The sequence below is a fragment of the Podarcis bocagei genome (genome assembly GCF_964188305.1).
Source record: "Podarcis bocagei genome assembly, chromosome: 2".
Lineage (NCBI taxonomy): Eukaryota > Metazoa > Chordata > Lepidosauria > Squamata > Lacertidae > Podarcis > Podarcis bocagei.
The window spans coordinates 52782000-52798106 of NC_138126.1; the positions used below are offsets into that span (position 1 = coordinate 52782000).

The following is a 16107-nucleotide window of genomic DNA, read 5'->3' on the forward strand; positions in this document are numbered from 1 at the left end:
ATGGCTTCTAATGATAATTCTGTTTAGCTCTGTTGTCAGAGCTGAGATCAGGAACCTAAAGAGTTTTGAAGCATATTAGAACCAATATATTAAATGAAATTCCTTCCTTATCTAGACTAATATTTTGTCTTTCAGGCTTCTCTTCAGCTTTCCCCCCAATGCAACTTTGCAGTGGATGTTTATGGTAAAGGGAAAGGAAGAACAGGGTTGAAGCTTGTTGTCAAAGCCCTTGATCCTTCTGCGGGGCAATTTGGCCACATGGTAAAAGAATTGCCAGATGAAATACAAATACAGGTATTATTATATTGCTATTCCTTACAGGGCCATTCTGTTGTGCTTAGTGAAAAACACGTGTGTTTTAGCTGTCAGGGCCAGTTCAGTACCGCAAGGCCTGTATGTGTGTTTCACAGTTCCACTGATGCACATGGTGGGGAAATTGACAATGGCTGCATAATTGGCTGTGACCATGAGAAGCTGAGTCTTGCTTGTTTTTATGCTGTGTCTGTGAAGATGAACTCATAGGCAGTATCTGCTAGAACCTCTGGAGCCAGAAGAATGGCTGAGGATTAGTAACTTAAGTATCTCACAGCATCCTGTCCCAGTCCTTAACCAGGAGAAGCACAACGCATGACTCAAAGCAAGTGAATATATGCAAATTTGTTGACATTTGCATAAGCTTGTTGTTTCAGAATCCTGCTCTTCTAGTTACAGATTTTTTTATATAAATTGCTTTCATAGTATAGGGTACACACAATCCTGAAGTTAGTGCACTGTAGCATTGGATAAGTACATCAGAATTCTCAGGTCAGTTTAAATGTAGAATTTCAGCCATGCATCTCAAGGTCCTTACATTGGTAAGATGTGTAGTTATAGAGAAATAGGGCTATGAAAGAAGCACTGGTGTCAACAAGATCATGATGCATATCAAGATGAACTCAGTATTTCAGATCTCCACTGTATTTGGATTTGTTTGTTTTGAATCTGATGTGTTTCATGATAACTTTTCTGGGGTTTAGCATTTATTTTGATGCTCTCTGATAGTTCAGATAGTACAATTATGCTCAACAGCTGAGGTCTGTCACTTCACTCTGAACACAATTACAACAGTGTAGGTCCCATTGATTTCATTGGCTCCTAATTTGAATAAACTGTGCTTAGGATCACAGCGGAATTAATGAAGCTGAAATGGCATTTTCATGGAGCTAAATAAATTGAATTAATTAAAGCTGGCTAAAAAGGCCAACATACATTTATTAGGGTTAGTTTTTTAATTATGTACAGCAGTGGTGTTCAAATGAATCCAGCATGTTCATATTAAACTTCCAAACCTCCATAAGTATATATAATTTGGAATAATTTTTTTTAAGCTGGTTCAGGCTCCTTTAAATGTATACACAGATAAAGCCTTAAGTGTAAGACATTTGAAGCTGGCATTTTTCATCTATATGCTGGTCCTGATCCAGTTATTGCATACAAGGAAAACCCTCCATGACAACATCAAAACCTGCCCTCCTCTCCCCCTGTGTTCTCCTCACACTGCCCCCAAATCTGTTCCCAGAGGATTGGGAAACCCTCAGAGCAGATTTGGGTGGCAAGCTGGAGGTGGAATTCAGTTGCACTCACAAAAGTTGTTCCTTGAGTACAACGATGGATATATTATAAGGTATCAATATCAATTGGCATAGAGCATCGATACAGCTGTCTTCTGCTTTCATATATCTTTGCCTAATAGTTGCACCTGCTTTTCCCAGATACTTTATTTTGCACTGTGTCAGCCAAGAAACCAGTCACAGAAGTAATAGGGGGCAAAAGTATATATGGAATACAGACTTCACAAAAATATGCCCGGGCTGCCTCTGAATTTCAGAGAACTATAACACTTCCATAATTCAAAAAACAAATTCTACAGACAAGTCCTTAACACTTACACTGAGTTCTTTTGTCGTAAATGCTTTGTTTAAGATTTGCTGCCCAAAATCTTGTGTGCCTGATTTCAATGATGTCAGTTTGTGTCCTTCCTGATATAAGTTTGGTTTCAGGATGCCATCATTAAGCCATAGATATTTAATAATCATCACTTTTAAAATGGCATTTTTAGGTCATCCTGGTGCAGGAGAATAGTTAGTGCTCTCTTTCCACTGGTTAATAGCACTACATCTAGAAACTTCATGAGTCTGTATAAGTCTAACAATATCCCTTGCTACTTAGTATTCTGTGCTAGGAGCACCCTGGATGAAAATACTTTGTTTCAGAGCCTACACATTGCAAAACAGTTGAATGGAATCTTAATTTTTAAAAAGTTACATTATTTAACAAATACGGAAATAGTAGCTATATGCATAGGGCTTTTAGCTAATCCCCCTGCTTCAAGTTTGCTGGATGGAAATAATGGTCAAGAGAAATTGCTGTTTAAAGTGCAGCACGGAACATTTTCTTCTTTTCAAATTCCTTTTACTCTGGTGTGCTGCTCACTATAAGAAAGAAGTTGTAGGGAACTAAGAATACGATTTGCTGATGTGAAATGCCTTCGTGTTTGCAGCTTCTGTTATCCTTTATGACGTATCACATGACTCTTGAGATACAATTGCAGCCGGAGAATGTGTTCCTTATGTGTGCTGGTAGAAATGTTTTTGACTCTACTGCACACTGAAGTACACTGGATATCAAATTACAGATTATGGCCCACTGGTGTTCATACAAATTTCTTATAGGAACAGAATATCCAAGACTGCTGCTAACCTGCCAGCCCCCTTGTTTTTTCTCTAACTCTTAAGTAACATTAAATGTCTGTGTCTGTCTGTCTGTCTGTTTGTTTGTTTTAAAAGCAAATATATTTGCTATGGAGCAGTCATCTGCTCACAGTTTTGAAGTTGTGTCTTTGTTAGCACATAGGAAACAGAGAAAATTCATGTCATACATTTAGAAAGATAAGAACAATAAATTGTTTGGCTCTTATGTACCATGATAGTTATACAACATCTGCGGTATTTATTGTTGCAGTAGCAATTGGGACTGGTTCCCATTCATTTTAGTAAAAGTACCCCACAAGTGGAATTCTTCTCTCTCAAATCTTATCACCCCACATCTTACATCTCTCTGTTGTGAGAACTGTAAAAAATTAGTGAGACCGGACTTACCCTTGTAGAAATCATGCTGGTTATGCTTCAGCAATACTTGTTTTGCTTTTTTCTTTGCAATTCTATCTTTAATAATGATTTCCACTGTTTTCCCACAGCAGATGTTAAGTCAATTAGCCTGTAATTTCCAGGATCCCCCTTGGATCTCTTTATAAAGATGGTGTCACATAAGGACAAGTTACATATTTTTGTTAGGAGATCAGCGGTTTCATATTTGACTAGTACATGCATCTATTTGCTACTTTTGTAAAAGCCTGAAAAAAAAATTTCTTCATTTTGTAGGTATTTGAGAAACTAGTTATTCTGGGAGTAGAAGTAGGACAGATCCTAATGTCGCCAAACTCTTTTTTTAAAGTTCAGACAAACAGGTTAGTGGTTATGTTTTTCACATTTTGGTCTTATAAATGATTTGATATAATAATAGTTTTACTGTGGAACCAAAAGCAAAATCATAGGGGGTGGAAAACCAGGAGGAAGCGGGGGGAAGTGTTTTGTGGCACTCTAAAGAATGTGTTTATTGTGGCATAAGTTTTCATGGACTAGATCTCCCTTCATAAAGGCATCTGACAAAGTGAGCTCTAGACCATGAAAGCCTATTTGTTAGTCTTCAAATTGCCATTTTGTGGTGGTGGTAGTGTTGCAACCAACTAGCATGGTGGCCATCCAACCTCTGAAATTTCATAGAATCATAGAGCTGGAAAGGACCCTGGGGGTCTAGTCCAACCCACCCACCCCCACAACGCAGGAAACTCAGCTAAAGCATCATGACAGATGGCCATCCAACCTCTGCTTTAAAACATTCAAGGAAGGAGAATACTCCACTTCCTGAGGGAATCTGTTCCAACTACAGTGGTACCTCGAGTTACAAACTTAATTCATTCCGGAGGTCCATTCTTAACCTGAAACTGTTCTTAATATGACGTACCACTTTAGCTAATGGGGACTCCTGCTGCCGCCACGTGATTTCTGTTCTCATCCTGAAGCAAAGTTCTTAACCTGAGGTACTATTTCTGGGTTAGCAGAGTCTGTAACCTGAAGCGTCTGTAACCCGAGGTACCACTGTAAGCATGTTTTTAAATGTTTCATTTTAGCTTTTTTCTAGAATTTGCTTTGTGTTTTTATATGTCACATGGAGCAAAGCTCTTTCAAAGCTCTTTCAAAGGTGACTAACAAATGTTAATAGCTAAAATAAATGAAAATGGGTTTTTGACAGATGGCAATCTGTTGATAGTTCTCATTCTAGCTTCTGAAACTTCTGATTGCTTACTATGCTTCTTACTAAGCTTCTGATTGTTTACTATGGGTAGTTAGCATTCAAGTACTTGTCCTTACAAGTATTTTCAATTCAGCTATGTTTAGGAAAATGTAATCATTTTCAAATATAAAAGGAAAAGTTGATATCCACTTTGCAGTGCAATCCTGTACTCAGAAAAAAGACCCATTGAGCTGAATGGGGCTTTCTTCTAGGTAAGTGTGTATAGGACTGTAACAAGAAACACTTGAAATGATGAATTACAAATAATTATGGTATAATTTCAAATTACACTTCCTTAGAGATTCACACATACAGACAACTTAGGATAAATGGTCTCCCAAAGAAGTTTTAGTGTCCAGAAATCAGTTATTTGATTGCATTGTGCATGTATGCCTAAGGAATAGCTATTGAATTAAGCCGTGCATGTTCAATCTAACTCAGTTGAAATTATTCCTTAAGGGTGCACACATTAACGAATGCATATGCAGTAGTAGCAAAAACAAAGTCCTCCAGATATTGGGGAGGAACATCTCTAAGAACTTTTGGAGTGCTTTAATTTCAGTTTGTATGAAAAAAGAAAATCAGTGAAAGAAAACCATTTCTTTCAGGACAGTAGCATTAATATAGATGAGTCAGTTTGGCATATTAGAACATGAAGGGGAAACTGCCATCGTTTTAAAGAAATGGCAAATGGCAGTTAGGCAATCTGTCCGGAGAAGCAGTTACAAAGTGGGGGGGGACAATGTAGTATGTTTTATGGAGACCACACACACAGAGAGAGCGAGAGAGACATACTGTCTCTGTTTCAAAGGGCGTAAAAGGCCCATCATCTCCATAGATTTGTGCTGCCTTTGAAAATGGACACTGAGTGAGTCTGGCTTTGTAAACGAAACAAATCCTCCAACATGGCCTTATTGTGTCATCTTTGGCTGAATCATCTGTGCTGCTTTGACAAGATGAAGTTCAAGTTGATAGGGAAGATCTTCTAGATGCTGTGCATTTCTTTGGCTATATTAAAAAACACACACAGTGATTTCTGTTGAAATAGAAGTGCTTCTTAAAGCAAATGTCTACTGAGCAAAAAGCTCTCTTTTGTGTGATTAAATCCCAACAGCTTCACACTTTCTGTTCGGGGACCAGATTATGCTATCTGGCAGATATTTTAAGATACATACTGGTATTTTACTGCATTTGTTTATATAAAACACCCATATTTCCAGTTGAATAAAACAGCTAGTACTGCCATGTGCTGCATAGAATATGTGTAAGTCATATTACTAGCCTTTGCACTATTTATTATTATTAATAGAGCAATGCCATGGAGAGACGTTTTTAAAATCAATGTTGTGTACAAACAATTTCCAGGAAGTTCTGTTTAGTCATGTTCCTGTTGTGTATTTTTAATACCAGCTCTGAACCTGGCAGACTAATCTTACTCTGAAGCCTGTTTATAGGAAATACCTCTGAAGGCAGGCAGCATCCTGGAGTCCTGTCCATTAGTATTCTGAATCAAGTTTACATCAGTGAATGATGACACTGCAGGGCAGCAAACAGCAAGTGGATTGTAATATATGCATAAGCACAGATAAGACGTCTTACAAGGATGCTTGAAATCAAAATCTGAACCCTTGAATCTTAGATAAAAATTCAACAGCAAATCAGTGGTGTGCTGGCATATGGCAACATGGCTTATATAAAATCATGTTGCAAACATTGAGGTTTGCATTTTAAGAGTCTTAAAGTGGTTCTATTTATTTTTCTCTTTGTTTTATCAAGGGACCGAGTTGCTGCTCTAATTTACCATGTCTTGGATGGTCAGGATAGAGTTCCTGTGGTGCAGATTGATGAGAGAGGCCTCCTTAATTCTGGATCCTTGATAGGACTGTCAACAGTACAAGTAATTTCACAAGAGCCATTTGGAATCAACCAGACCCTTACTGTCACTATCAAGGTAGTGTTTTTGTGTTCTTTCCCCCCCTGTTCTCTTCAAGGAGATTAGAATGGCGACTGCTATTTGCCTCTGATTTAAAATTGTAATTTCGCATTATTCCAGCTGGAGACAGTAATTGTAACTTCAGCTTGGAAAGTGCAAAAGAGTAGCCATCAATTCTGTTTTAACAGAATGGCTAAGCACTTGTGCTGCTCTGCAATAAAACTTTGACATTTCTTATTGGGAAAAAATTAAATGTAACAATGCTGACCAAAATTGAGAAAATATGTGTACACATGACTAACATATGAACCTGTTTTGCTGGACATAGATATACTAAAAAATAGTTTATATATTGAAAAATAGATTGTAAAAATAAATGTGAAGTGTAAGCAACATTTTGTATAAGCTGTAATAAGTAACTGTTCCCATGCCTGTAAAAGCATTTGTTCTTGAAAGTTGCATATTCCTTGTGGTTGTGGGGAGAGCATGTGTGGGGTACTCCCTGGTCCTGAATGGGGGTAACTAAGCCTCTAAAATAAGATGAAGCTGAAATATTCCCACTAGAATTTAATTAATTAAAGGCTCATTGTGCCCCCATACACATCATTGCACTGGTCATGACTTATTCTGTTGGCATTCCATGGGCGAGGGGTAAGTCTGCTACGTCCCTGCACACTGGCTCATTAAATGAGCTAGTTGCACCAATGGGGGGATGTGGCAGAAATCACTTTTTTTAAAGAAATACAGACTTTTGAGACAAAAAGGCCTGCCAGGAAGTGCTTCACAGCTAAAAGAGCATAATATAACTACTTAAAACATAAAAAGTGATATATATATTTAAAAATCAGCAACAGATATAAATTGTTGTTATCATTTATTTATTTTAAGAACTTAATTCGTTCTGGAGATCTGTTCTTAACCTGAAACTGTTCTTAACCTGAACCACCACTTTAGCTAATGGGCCCTCCTGCGCCACTGCAGCACGATTTCTGTTCTCATCCTGAAGCAAAGTTCTTAACCTGAGGTACTATTTCTGGGTTAGCGGAGTCTGTAACCTGAAGCGTATGTAACCCGAGGTACCACTGTAGTAGTATCAGACTTGTCAAGAGAGTTAAATGTAAAAGCAACTTGAATGCATGGTTGAAAAGGAACGGCTGGACTTGGCATGAAGCTAGCAGCATTTTAGAGGCAGCAAGACATGGCTTAAAATATTGGTGTATACAGCTCTCTCTGCTATTATTGGATATTACAAACCAAACAACTATGATATATATCCTTTGCCCCAGATAGCTAGTAAAACACCATTTTAGAGTACGTGTACATTTTGTAGTAAAATGTAAAACTATTAGAGCCTCTTCAGGAAGAAAAAGGAGAAAGGCCTTTCTTTGCTACAAGGTAAACTAAGAGGAAGGGTTTCTCATAGGTGTGGGGGGGGTGTTTCTTTGTTTCCTTCATTTATTTTCCAGAGCAGTATCAAAGAAAATCTTCTTTTTTCCCTTTCTCTCTTCTTGAAAGCTAACCTAAATAAGTCAGGCAGGTTTGCCTTCATTAATTAATAACAAAAATGCAGTCTCATAATAAATCCTTTGTGAATCCATTGACTTGACAGGTCCTTGCAAGTTAATACTGCTGCGTATCTATTTAGGCTGCAGTATTTGCACACTTCTGGGAGTGTGCCCTGTTAATCACACAGTGATGCTTGCTTCTGAATAAGCACACATAGGATTGTGCTTCTGAAGACCACATGGGGTGTATTATGGCCTACCAGGTTCCTTACTTTCCACCTGTTTCTGCAATCCCAAGCAAGCAGCAAAAGCAGTGAATTAATGAGCCCATAGTGAGCCTTGTTCAGCTTGGTGACCACAAGTTGTACAGGTCTGTGAAAGAAGTTTGTTTGATACCATATTCACTATAGAATTTATTTACAAAAGGACCTGTTAATGATAGCAAGGTATATGAGTCCATGTACATTTAGTGGAACCTATCCTAATACATTTTTATTTTAAATCCTTTTTATTTTACAGCATATATATATATGTCTAATGAGGCATATAAGCATTTTTCTTCTTACCCATGAGGTTTTGTGGATTGCTTAATTAGTTTGTACATCTACAGAGCTTAAGATTTTTTAAAAAATAAATCATCATATTCTCATGTTCTGTTGGAGCTTGGGGCTCAAGGGGAAAGTAATAGTGATTACCAGAACCTATTAGAATTAAGCCAGGCAGCCAGGCAGGAGGCCTTGCTGGATGAGCGAAGGAAGATAATGTTTCAACAAAGCACCAGAGTCATCTGTTAGGGCCTTCTCTGTAAATGGCTCTGCCCCTTTGGGACAGCTTAGACAATCTTTAAGGTGCTGATTCTGTGGTCACACACTCCTGAGTAACTGGGGAGCAGGACTGGCCTGGGGAAGTCATTCCTAGGAGTCTGGGGATTATGGACAAGCTACATCAGATGATATAGAATGGTGTTGAAGCCCCCTCATGGAGTGGGGTAACCTGGGAATCATCCAAATCAGAGTAAAACTGGGACCTGGGTGCACAGAAAATGAAACACGTGACCTTTAGGATCTTTACATAATGATCTGGATCCGAAATTGCTCCTCCGTTCCCATATGTAGACTCCTATATACACACACTAAATTTAGAAAGATAAAACAGCTTCGGAACTCTGGTGGCATAATAATAATCCACCTTCCATGCAGTGAGTAGGCGATACTCACTATTCCACAACCCTGGAGTATTATTAGGAGTGCAATAAGGGTTAAAGATAAAAATATTAAAGGATGATGACTTAAAAGCAATTTGGCCAGTAGGAAAAACAATCTCATACTCTGTTTTCCCCTATTTCCCTAGGTGGCTCCTATTTCCTACATGAGAATATCCATGAACCCAATTTTCCGTACACAAAACCATGAAGCACTATTGGCATTACCATTGGGCATGACGTTGACCTTGACCATCTACTTCCATGACAGCTTTGGAGATACTTTCCATTCACAAAATTCTGTGCTTAGCTTTGCAGTCAACAGGTACTTGTCTATACAATTAGCTTAATTTTACAGGAGATATAAATAGCTGAGTATGTGAGATACTGAGGTACTGATACCTCAGCAACTGACGACCCCCTTGGGTTAGCTGTTTAAACATGTTCAGTGAACAGATAAAAGAACTGAAAAGTGTGATTTAAAGCTGGTATACTGGTGCTTTGATATGATATGATCTGAACAAACCACTCGTCTGGAAAGTGATCAATGCACGTCTTCCATGGCATTACTCCAAGGCTTTGTGTGTATAGGAAAAAAGAAAGGAGACTGCTTAAAAGTTATTTAAACAAAAAAATTTAAATCTGCTCAGGCCAAATCAGTGCCTTGAAATCGTGTCTTTTCCCAGTTGGATTAAATAGTAATCCTAAACACATTTACTTGCCATAAATCCCACTTGTTCACAGAACTTTCAAGCCATTTTACTGAGCATCAAATACTAGTAATTTATAAAGTTTGCTGATCCTTTCTTGGCATATTACAGCAATTGCAGCCCAGTGTCTTTGCATGGAGTCTTCTTTTCCAGCTCCCCAACAGCTAGTGGGAGATATCACATCCTCTCCCACTGGCTGTGGGGTTTGGCCAAATTCACTGGCTGGCCTTATTCAATCACAGGTGGGCCTGAAGTCAGGTCCCAGGTGGGTGCACCTGACCAAGGACTCCTATGGGAGTCTTCACTCAGGTCAGCCCCTTACACATAAATTAAGACTGCCTACAGACCCAACAGCTCAGTCAGAACAGGATCTCCCACCCTTTCTACCCTCCTGCAGCATTAGAACTCCACCCAAAGGTGCACGAGTGTGTTGGGGGTATGACCTTGCTATGGAAGTACTGGTTGCTGTATTCATGACCAGGCAGTAATTTCTCCTCCAGCTGAATTGGGCTGCCTAGGTTTTTTTGCTTACCTCATAGCAATCATCACAACTTGTGGTGGATAAGTCATTAGGCTGAATCCCTAGTCAAGGGCAGAGGGGGTGGGTAGGAAGCCTACTCCTCCATAGAATCAGGGTATCCCACTAAAGAGTCCCAGGGTAGGTTCTTCCGCCTGAACACCCAGACGGCCATAGCACTCTCCAAAATGGTGATGCCGATGGGTTGCACCTCTTTGATGTATGTCATAGGGCAATCCTAACCCAGAATTAACTCCCGATAATAATCAACTAGCAGGTGGGCTAGATATTTCGGGACACACCCAATGCCTATGTCAAAGCCTACTTACATCAGTAATCAAGATGTGGCCTGTTTTGATCTCAAAACATAAAACTGTGGTTATAACTTCTGTCCACACACCCGGCCTCAGGGGCGGCAGACTCACTGTGCCTGGGCATGCAAATGACTCTTATCAGTTGAAAATGATTATTTATAAGTGGCTGGTATCTGGTACTATGTACATTTGCTTGGAAATACTGCAGAAGGAACTGTGTGTTGGAGTTCAATACCTTCCTAATGTTTAGCTTTTGGGAAATATAGATGTTAACACAACTTTCTGTAGCATGTGAGGGATGTGGCTATTTTGATCTGCTGTCTTTTGACTTCTCTTGATTCTGGGATATAATAAAATGCTCTTATTTCCTTGGATACCACTTTTTAAATTATTCACTACTTTTTGTCTATAGAGATGATTTTGTACAGGTAGGGAAAGGAGCCTCCAACAACACGTTAATAGTCCGAACAATGAATGTCGGACTAAGTTTGCTTAAAGTATGGGATGCAGAGAACAGCATTATTGCCGATTATGTGCCTCTTCCTGTGCAACATGCCATATACCCTGAGCTCAGAGATATTGTCAAAGGTGACGTCCTTTGCTTAACTTCCTCACTGGTAAACCAAGAAGGTAAGGAATCAGAATAATAATTGACACTAACTGAGAATTGTGACAATAAAATAGGGTGTATGGCAACATTAAATTGCCATGGAAACTTCATACAGTTATAGATGCAGCACATTTTCAAAACAACCAAATACATTATTCATTATGTTGTTCTACTATCAAATGTCAGGCCCTATCCCTGCTAAAGAGATGAACCAATTTAATCAGCTCCTCTGTCTTTAACTATATCAAATCAATACGTCATTTTGCTCTGAATGGTTGTCATTTCTATTGATCTTTAAAGGAGTAATATAATTGAATTTTGTTATACGTATATGGAAAAACTAGAGGGACCACTTTTTATGTGAAGTAGGTCATGAGGCAGACAATCAAATTTGAAGAAATGCAGGTCAGAGAGCCGAAGTGATGGCAGTCTTATTTATATAATTTTTGAAGAAGAATATTCATAGAGTGATATACAGATTTCAGAGGATGGGTTAAAACTAATATGGTGCTGGTGTTGGCATGAGCCTGCCAGGATGCTGATTAGGAGGACAGGCCACACAATGCATGGATGAGAATGTGGCCTTCTGAAATATGCTAAGTAATTCCACTGTACCAGAAAAAAGGTACTTCAAAGAAAGCTAATACGCCATCCATGGGCAGTTTTTATGTAACCTAGGCTGGGATAAAGTGGGCAGACTGGTTAAGAAGCCCTGTTAAGTTTTCTATCATTGCCTTTTTCCTCTTGCTCTACGTGTGTGTGTGTGTGTGTGTGTGTGTGTGTGTGTGTGTGGTTGGTGCAGTGGGAAGACTAGCTAGTTTACTCTAAACTTCTTACCTTGTTGCCTTTAGTCTTTGTTGCAAATGCTGCTGGTTCTTCAGTTTTGTTTTGTTTTAAATCCTGTTTACTGTTTATCTTCTGCTAGTTGTATGTTACAACTTCTTTGTGAACAATTATAGTAGTCCCTTTGGGATGGGGAATCCAATTACCCTAAATGAAATCAGATGAATATCACTTGGGCCAGTCATATCCCCACTTTTCAAAGTTGGTCTGGTTTGGAAGGCCCCTTTTTCTATCAGTGATGCTTTGGGCTTATAAATAGTGTTATGCTCTTAGAGGCAGCTATCACCTGGGAGTCATTTAAACTGCTCAACATGTAGGCTAGAGCTATGAGACAAGCCATTTGGGGCAGTTTTCTTCATTGGATCACAAACTGTGTTTTTCTCAGACGTTTGCACTTCCTTGGAGGAAAAACGAACACCCTCAGTACATGACTAGTGTTACATCAGTTGCAGCGCTCGCATGCCAGTGTTTTCCAGTTATCAGTGCTTATACTATGGTGTGTTTTTTTAGATTTGCCTTGAGAGTGTCTTTAAACCTCTTTTGTTGTCCACTGGTATTTTGCTTTCCATTCTTAAGCTGGGAATAGAGTAGTTGCTTTGGAAGACAATAAGAAGCACGAACGCAGGGCAAAAAGGAGAAACGAGCTAAGAGGAAGGCACGTTTGGCAAACCCTCACCGTGATCAACTCCCACACGGAACCCTATGTCCCCACTGTGGAAGGACGTGTGGATCCAGAATTGGCCTCCACAGTCACTTATGGACTCACTGTTAAGACCGTGTTCATTGAAGACAATCTTACTCGGCTACGAGTGATCGCCAAAGAAGAAGAAGTGTTACACCATGTCGGTGCAATGGAGCAATTTTGATCAGGACTCATGTTGCACCCATAATGAGTAGAGCAGCATTAAGCTTAACTCTGAAGGACTTCTTCACCATACTCTTTATGGCCAGATAATCCCCCTGTCTGCTTCCTGGCTGAGTGGCAGCAGTGACTAGTGCTGTGGCTTTTGCTAAGGCAGTTGCTGTGACTGAACCGGATGCTGGGCTTTAGGCAGGATGTAAGACAAAAGCAGAAATCGGAGCAGGGTAGATGTAGCTCTTTTGCAGGCTGCTGCAAAAGATGAACAAATGCACCAGGCCAGGCCTTCCCATGTTTTTCCTTGAAAATCATTGTTCCTCACTAGATGGGTGTCTGCCCCTGTTTGTAAAAAAAAGTGATCTCACACTCTATATGCCTGCACACATTTTTATTCAGTTTGTATCAGCCATGGCACATTTAACATTTAATTTTCAGAATCAGCATCAAGCTCCATGTTACATGCAATAGGTGTTCTTCTTGAGTAATACTAGTGAAATAACTTGATGTAGCAATAGTTAAACTGATTATATATTTTTCACAGGTTTGGCAGGAACATGGAGTTCTTCTTCAAATAGTATTCTTCAGATTGATCCAAAGACAGGAGTAGCAGTAGCGAGGAATTCTGGAACTGTTACAATATATTATGAGGTCCATGGATTGCTTAAGACCTATCGGGAGGTGAGACACTTCTGAATTTCATTTGTCATGTTGCTCTGGGTGGAGACTTCCTGTGACTAAAAGGAAGTATATGCAGCATCTGAGTGTCCTTCTCTCATCAGCTGTCCAAATTGCTTGGTAAATTTCTTCAGGTTTAAAAAGCGTCTTTAAGTTTTGATCTGCAAACAGTTTAAAGAATTTTAGGAGAGTTGTTGACAGGAAAACCTCTAATAAAATGTGTGTGGATATCCCATCTAGTCGTCATCCATGTCAAAAGCAGCCATGTCACCTAATATTACGTTTGCATCCGTCTGTTATTCTTATATGACAAGTTTCATCTGTGCAAAGCTAAAATGCTTCTAAATTCCAAATAGCTTTGACATATTAGTATTCTATACTTGACTAAGTGGTATGGGTGAATTAAACCACTGGTGAGGTTAAGCTATTCTACAATTTTGCTCTGAAAATGTTCTGTCTTCCAAGTACTGTGGGCAGGATTCTCCCAACGAGCCCTGCCAGTGGAAGCTCTGCACAAGGACTTCTGCTTGTACAATGGGGCTTTCTTCCCACCTCCCTCCACTTGCTCCCCAAAATTGGCTTGGAGTGGGGCTTAGAGAATCCCAAGAACAGCACATGGGGGAGGAGAGGGGGAGTTGCTTGCACAGACAGAACATTCGTCATTTAATTCGACTCTGCATAGCCAGATCTTTATGCACAGACGTTTTTTGTGTCTCAGTGGGAATTGCATCCACATAAATAAGTGATAGTATGATCTCTTATTTTTCCTTCAAGGTGTCGATTAATGTACCTCAAAAGATTGTGGCAACGCATGGAAGTGGAATGAAAACAAGTTTGCAGGGCACTTTAACTTCGAAAGTTGTAGTTAAAATTGGGCATGGAAGCAAAAATCTGAAAGGTACCATATTTATTAACATTATGTTTGAGTGTGAAAACTTGGACCAAACAGGCAAGCTTTTCTATGTAACATTAATTTTATGTATAAATACTACACCATTTATTATCTCTGTGTACAGCTTGTTGAGTTTCATTATGGGAAGGCATCTAAATAATTATTTTAGGGCATATGTAATTTTTCACTTAGCTGAATTAATGATGTTCAATATTAGTGGAGCACATACCTTTCATGGAAAAACAGCAAGGTTTCAGCCTCAACACAGACATGTATTTCATACATGCCCCATAATCCCCCTTAGGGTCCTTTAAATGTAACCCATTTTGAAAGCTTTACTGGGAAGCAGAACATGACGTTAATAAATCAATAAACTGGGTGCTGCTGCACTTCTGCTAGTTTGGGTGGAAGCCCACCTTGCGTGATCCTTCCCTCTTGTTAAAGAACAGGAGAGGAAAATAAGAATCATGATTGTACACCTATGCTTACGTGCAGATATCCTGCCTCAATTATGCCTTTATATGATCAGCAGAGGGGAACACAATCATCTACTCCTTTCACCAAGAGTGGCAATTTTTGAATGAGTGCATTTGGCCAACCATCTGCCAAACTTGTGATCGTTAAATACTTTGATCTTTATTCTTTTTGAAGAACTTAATTTAGAGTTTGGGAGGGTGCTCTGAGAACATATACCTCTAAAAATTACTTAGAAGTATTTCAGATGGGTGCATGTTGAAAGTATAAATAGTAATTTCTGTGCCATTTAACACACGTTTAACGATTAACAAGCAAGCATATTTTAACAATGCAATGCCGAGCACTCAGTACTTTCTGATATATTGAATACATGTCCAAGGGAACCAGTGCTTCATTTCAATCCAATAATAAATGACACAATTTATCTTCTTGACAACCTCTGGAAAACACATTAGTGAGACTTCCATAGTATACCAGGCCTGCTGGTTACAAGGCCTTGATCCAAAGTTTAAATGAAGTGAAATTACCTGTGGCTTAATATGACCTATCACCTGACAACACTTTATACCTCATTCACTCTCAATAATTATTGTTGTAAAGCTGTCGGTGTTAAATGCTTTCATGTCGTAGGTGAGAAAAGGCAGCTGTATAAGTCTTCCTGCTCTAGTAAATGTCTCTTGCTTTATATGCTTAATGGTATAAAGAAGATTACAGTTAAAGATTAAATTTCTTACTACCAGGTTCTGCTATTTCTTTTAAAAATGTTTGTTTTTCTTCTATTTTAATTCTTTTACACAATTTTCCTTAGGAGAATGTTCACCCGCCCAGATTGAAGTAATTGAAGAAATGAGGCCCCAATCTAGTATCAGTTGCCAACTTCATTTCAACAATGATATATTTGATTTTCCAGCCTCTGAAATTTTTGCAGCAGAACCTGGGTTTGATGTAGATTCAGGTAAGACAAAAAGAAGCCCCAAATCACACCAAGCACTCTCCAGTCCGTCGTGCATGCTATGGTACTATATTTATCCTGTTAAGATAATACTGAGTAATGAGTTGAGGGAGCAAAAATAATAATCCAGTACATAAGTAATAAAGTAATAATGAGCGACATGGGAATATAGAGATACAAATGTGCCAAACAAGTTTAATGATGATTGGCTAGAACTGCAGTGTTAA

The 16107-nt window shown here is 39.0% G+C and overlaps 1 protein-coding gene across 1 annotated transcript in view; it reads left to right on the forward strand.

Annotated features, from left to right (window-relative positions):
* NUP210 (nucleoporin 210) overlaps positions 1-16107 on the forward strand; it is a 90084-nt gene that overhangs the window by 64506 nt on the left and 9471 nt on the right. The window contains exons 28-35 of the mRNA XM_081177234.1: positions 136-294; positions 3420-3505; positions 6169-6343; positions 9181-9356; positions 10985-11202; positions 13426-13562; positions 14334-14457; positions 15737-15883. Coding sequence (XP_081033360.1) covers positions 136-294; positions 3420-3505; positions 6169-6343; positions 9181-9356; positions 10985-11202; positions 13426-13562; positions 14334-14457; positions 15737-15883 — 1222 coding nt within the window. The remainder of the gene's footprint in view (positions 1-135; positions 295-3419; positions 3506-6168; positions 6344-9180; positions 9357-10984; positions 11203-13425; positions 13563-14333; positions 14458-15736; positions 15884-16107) is intronic.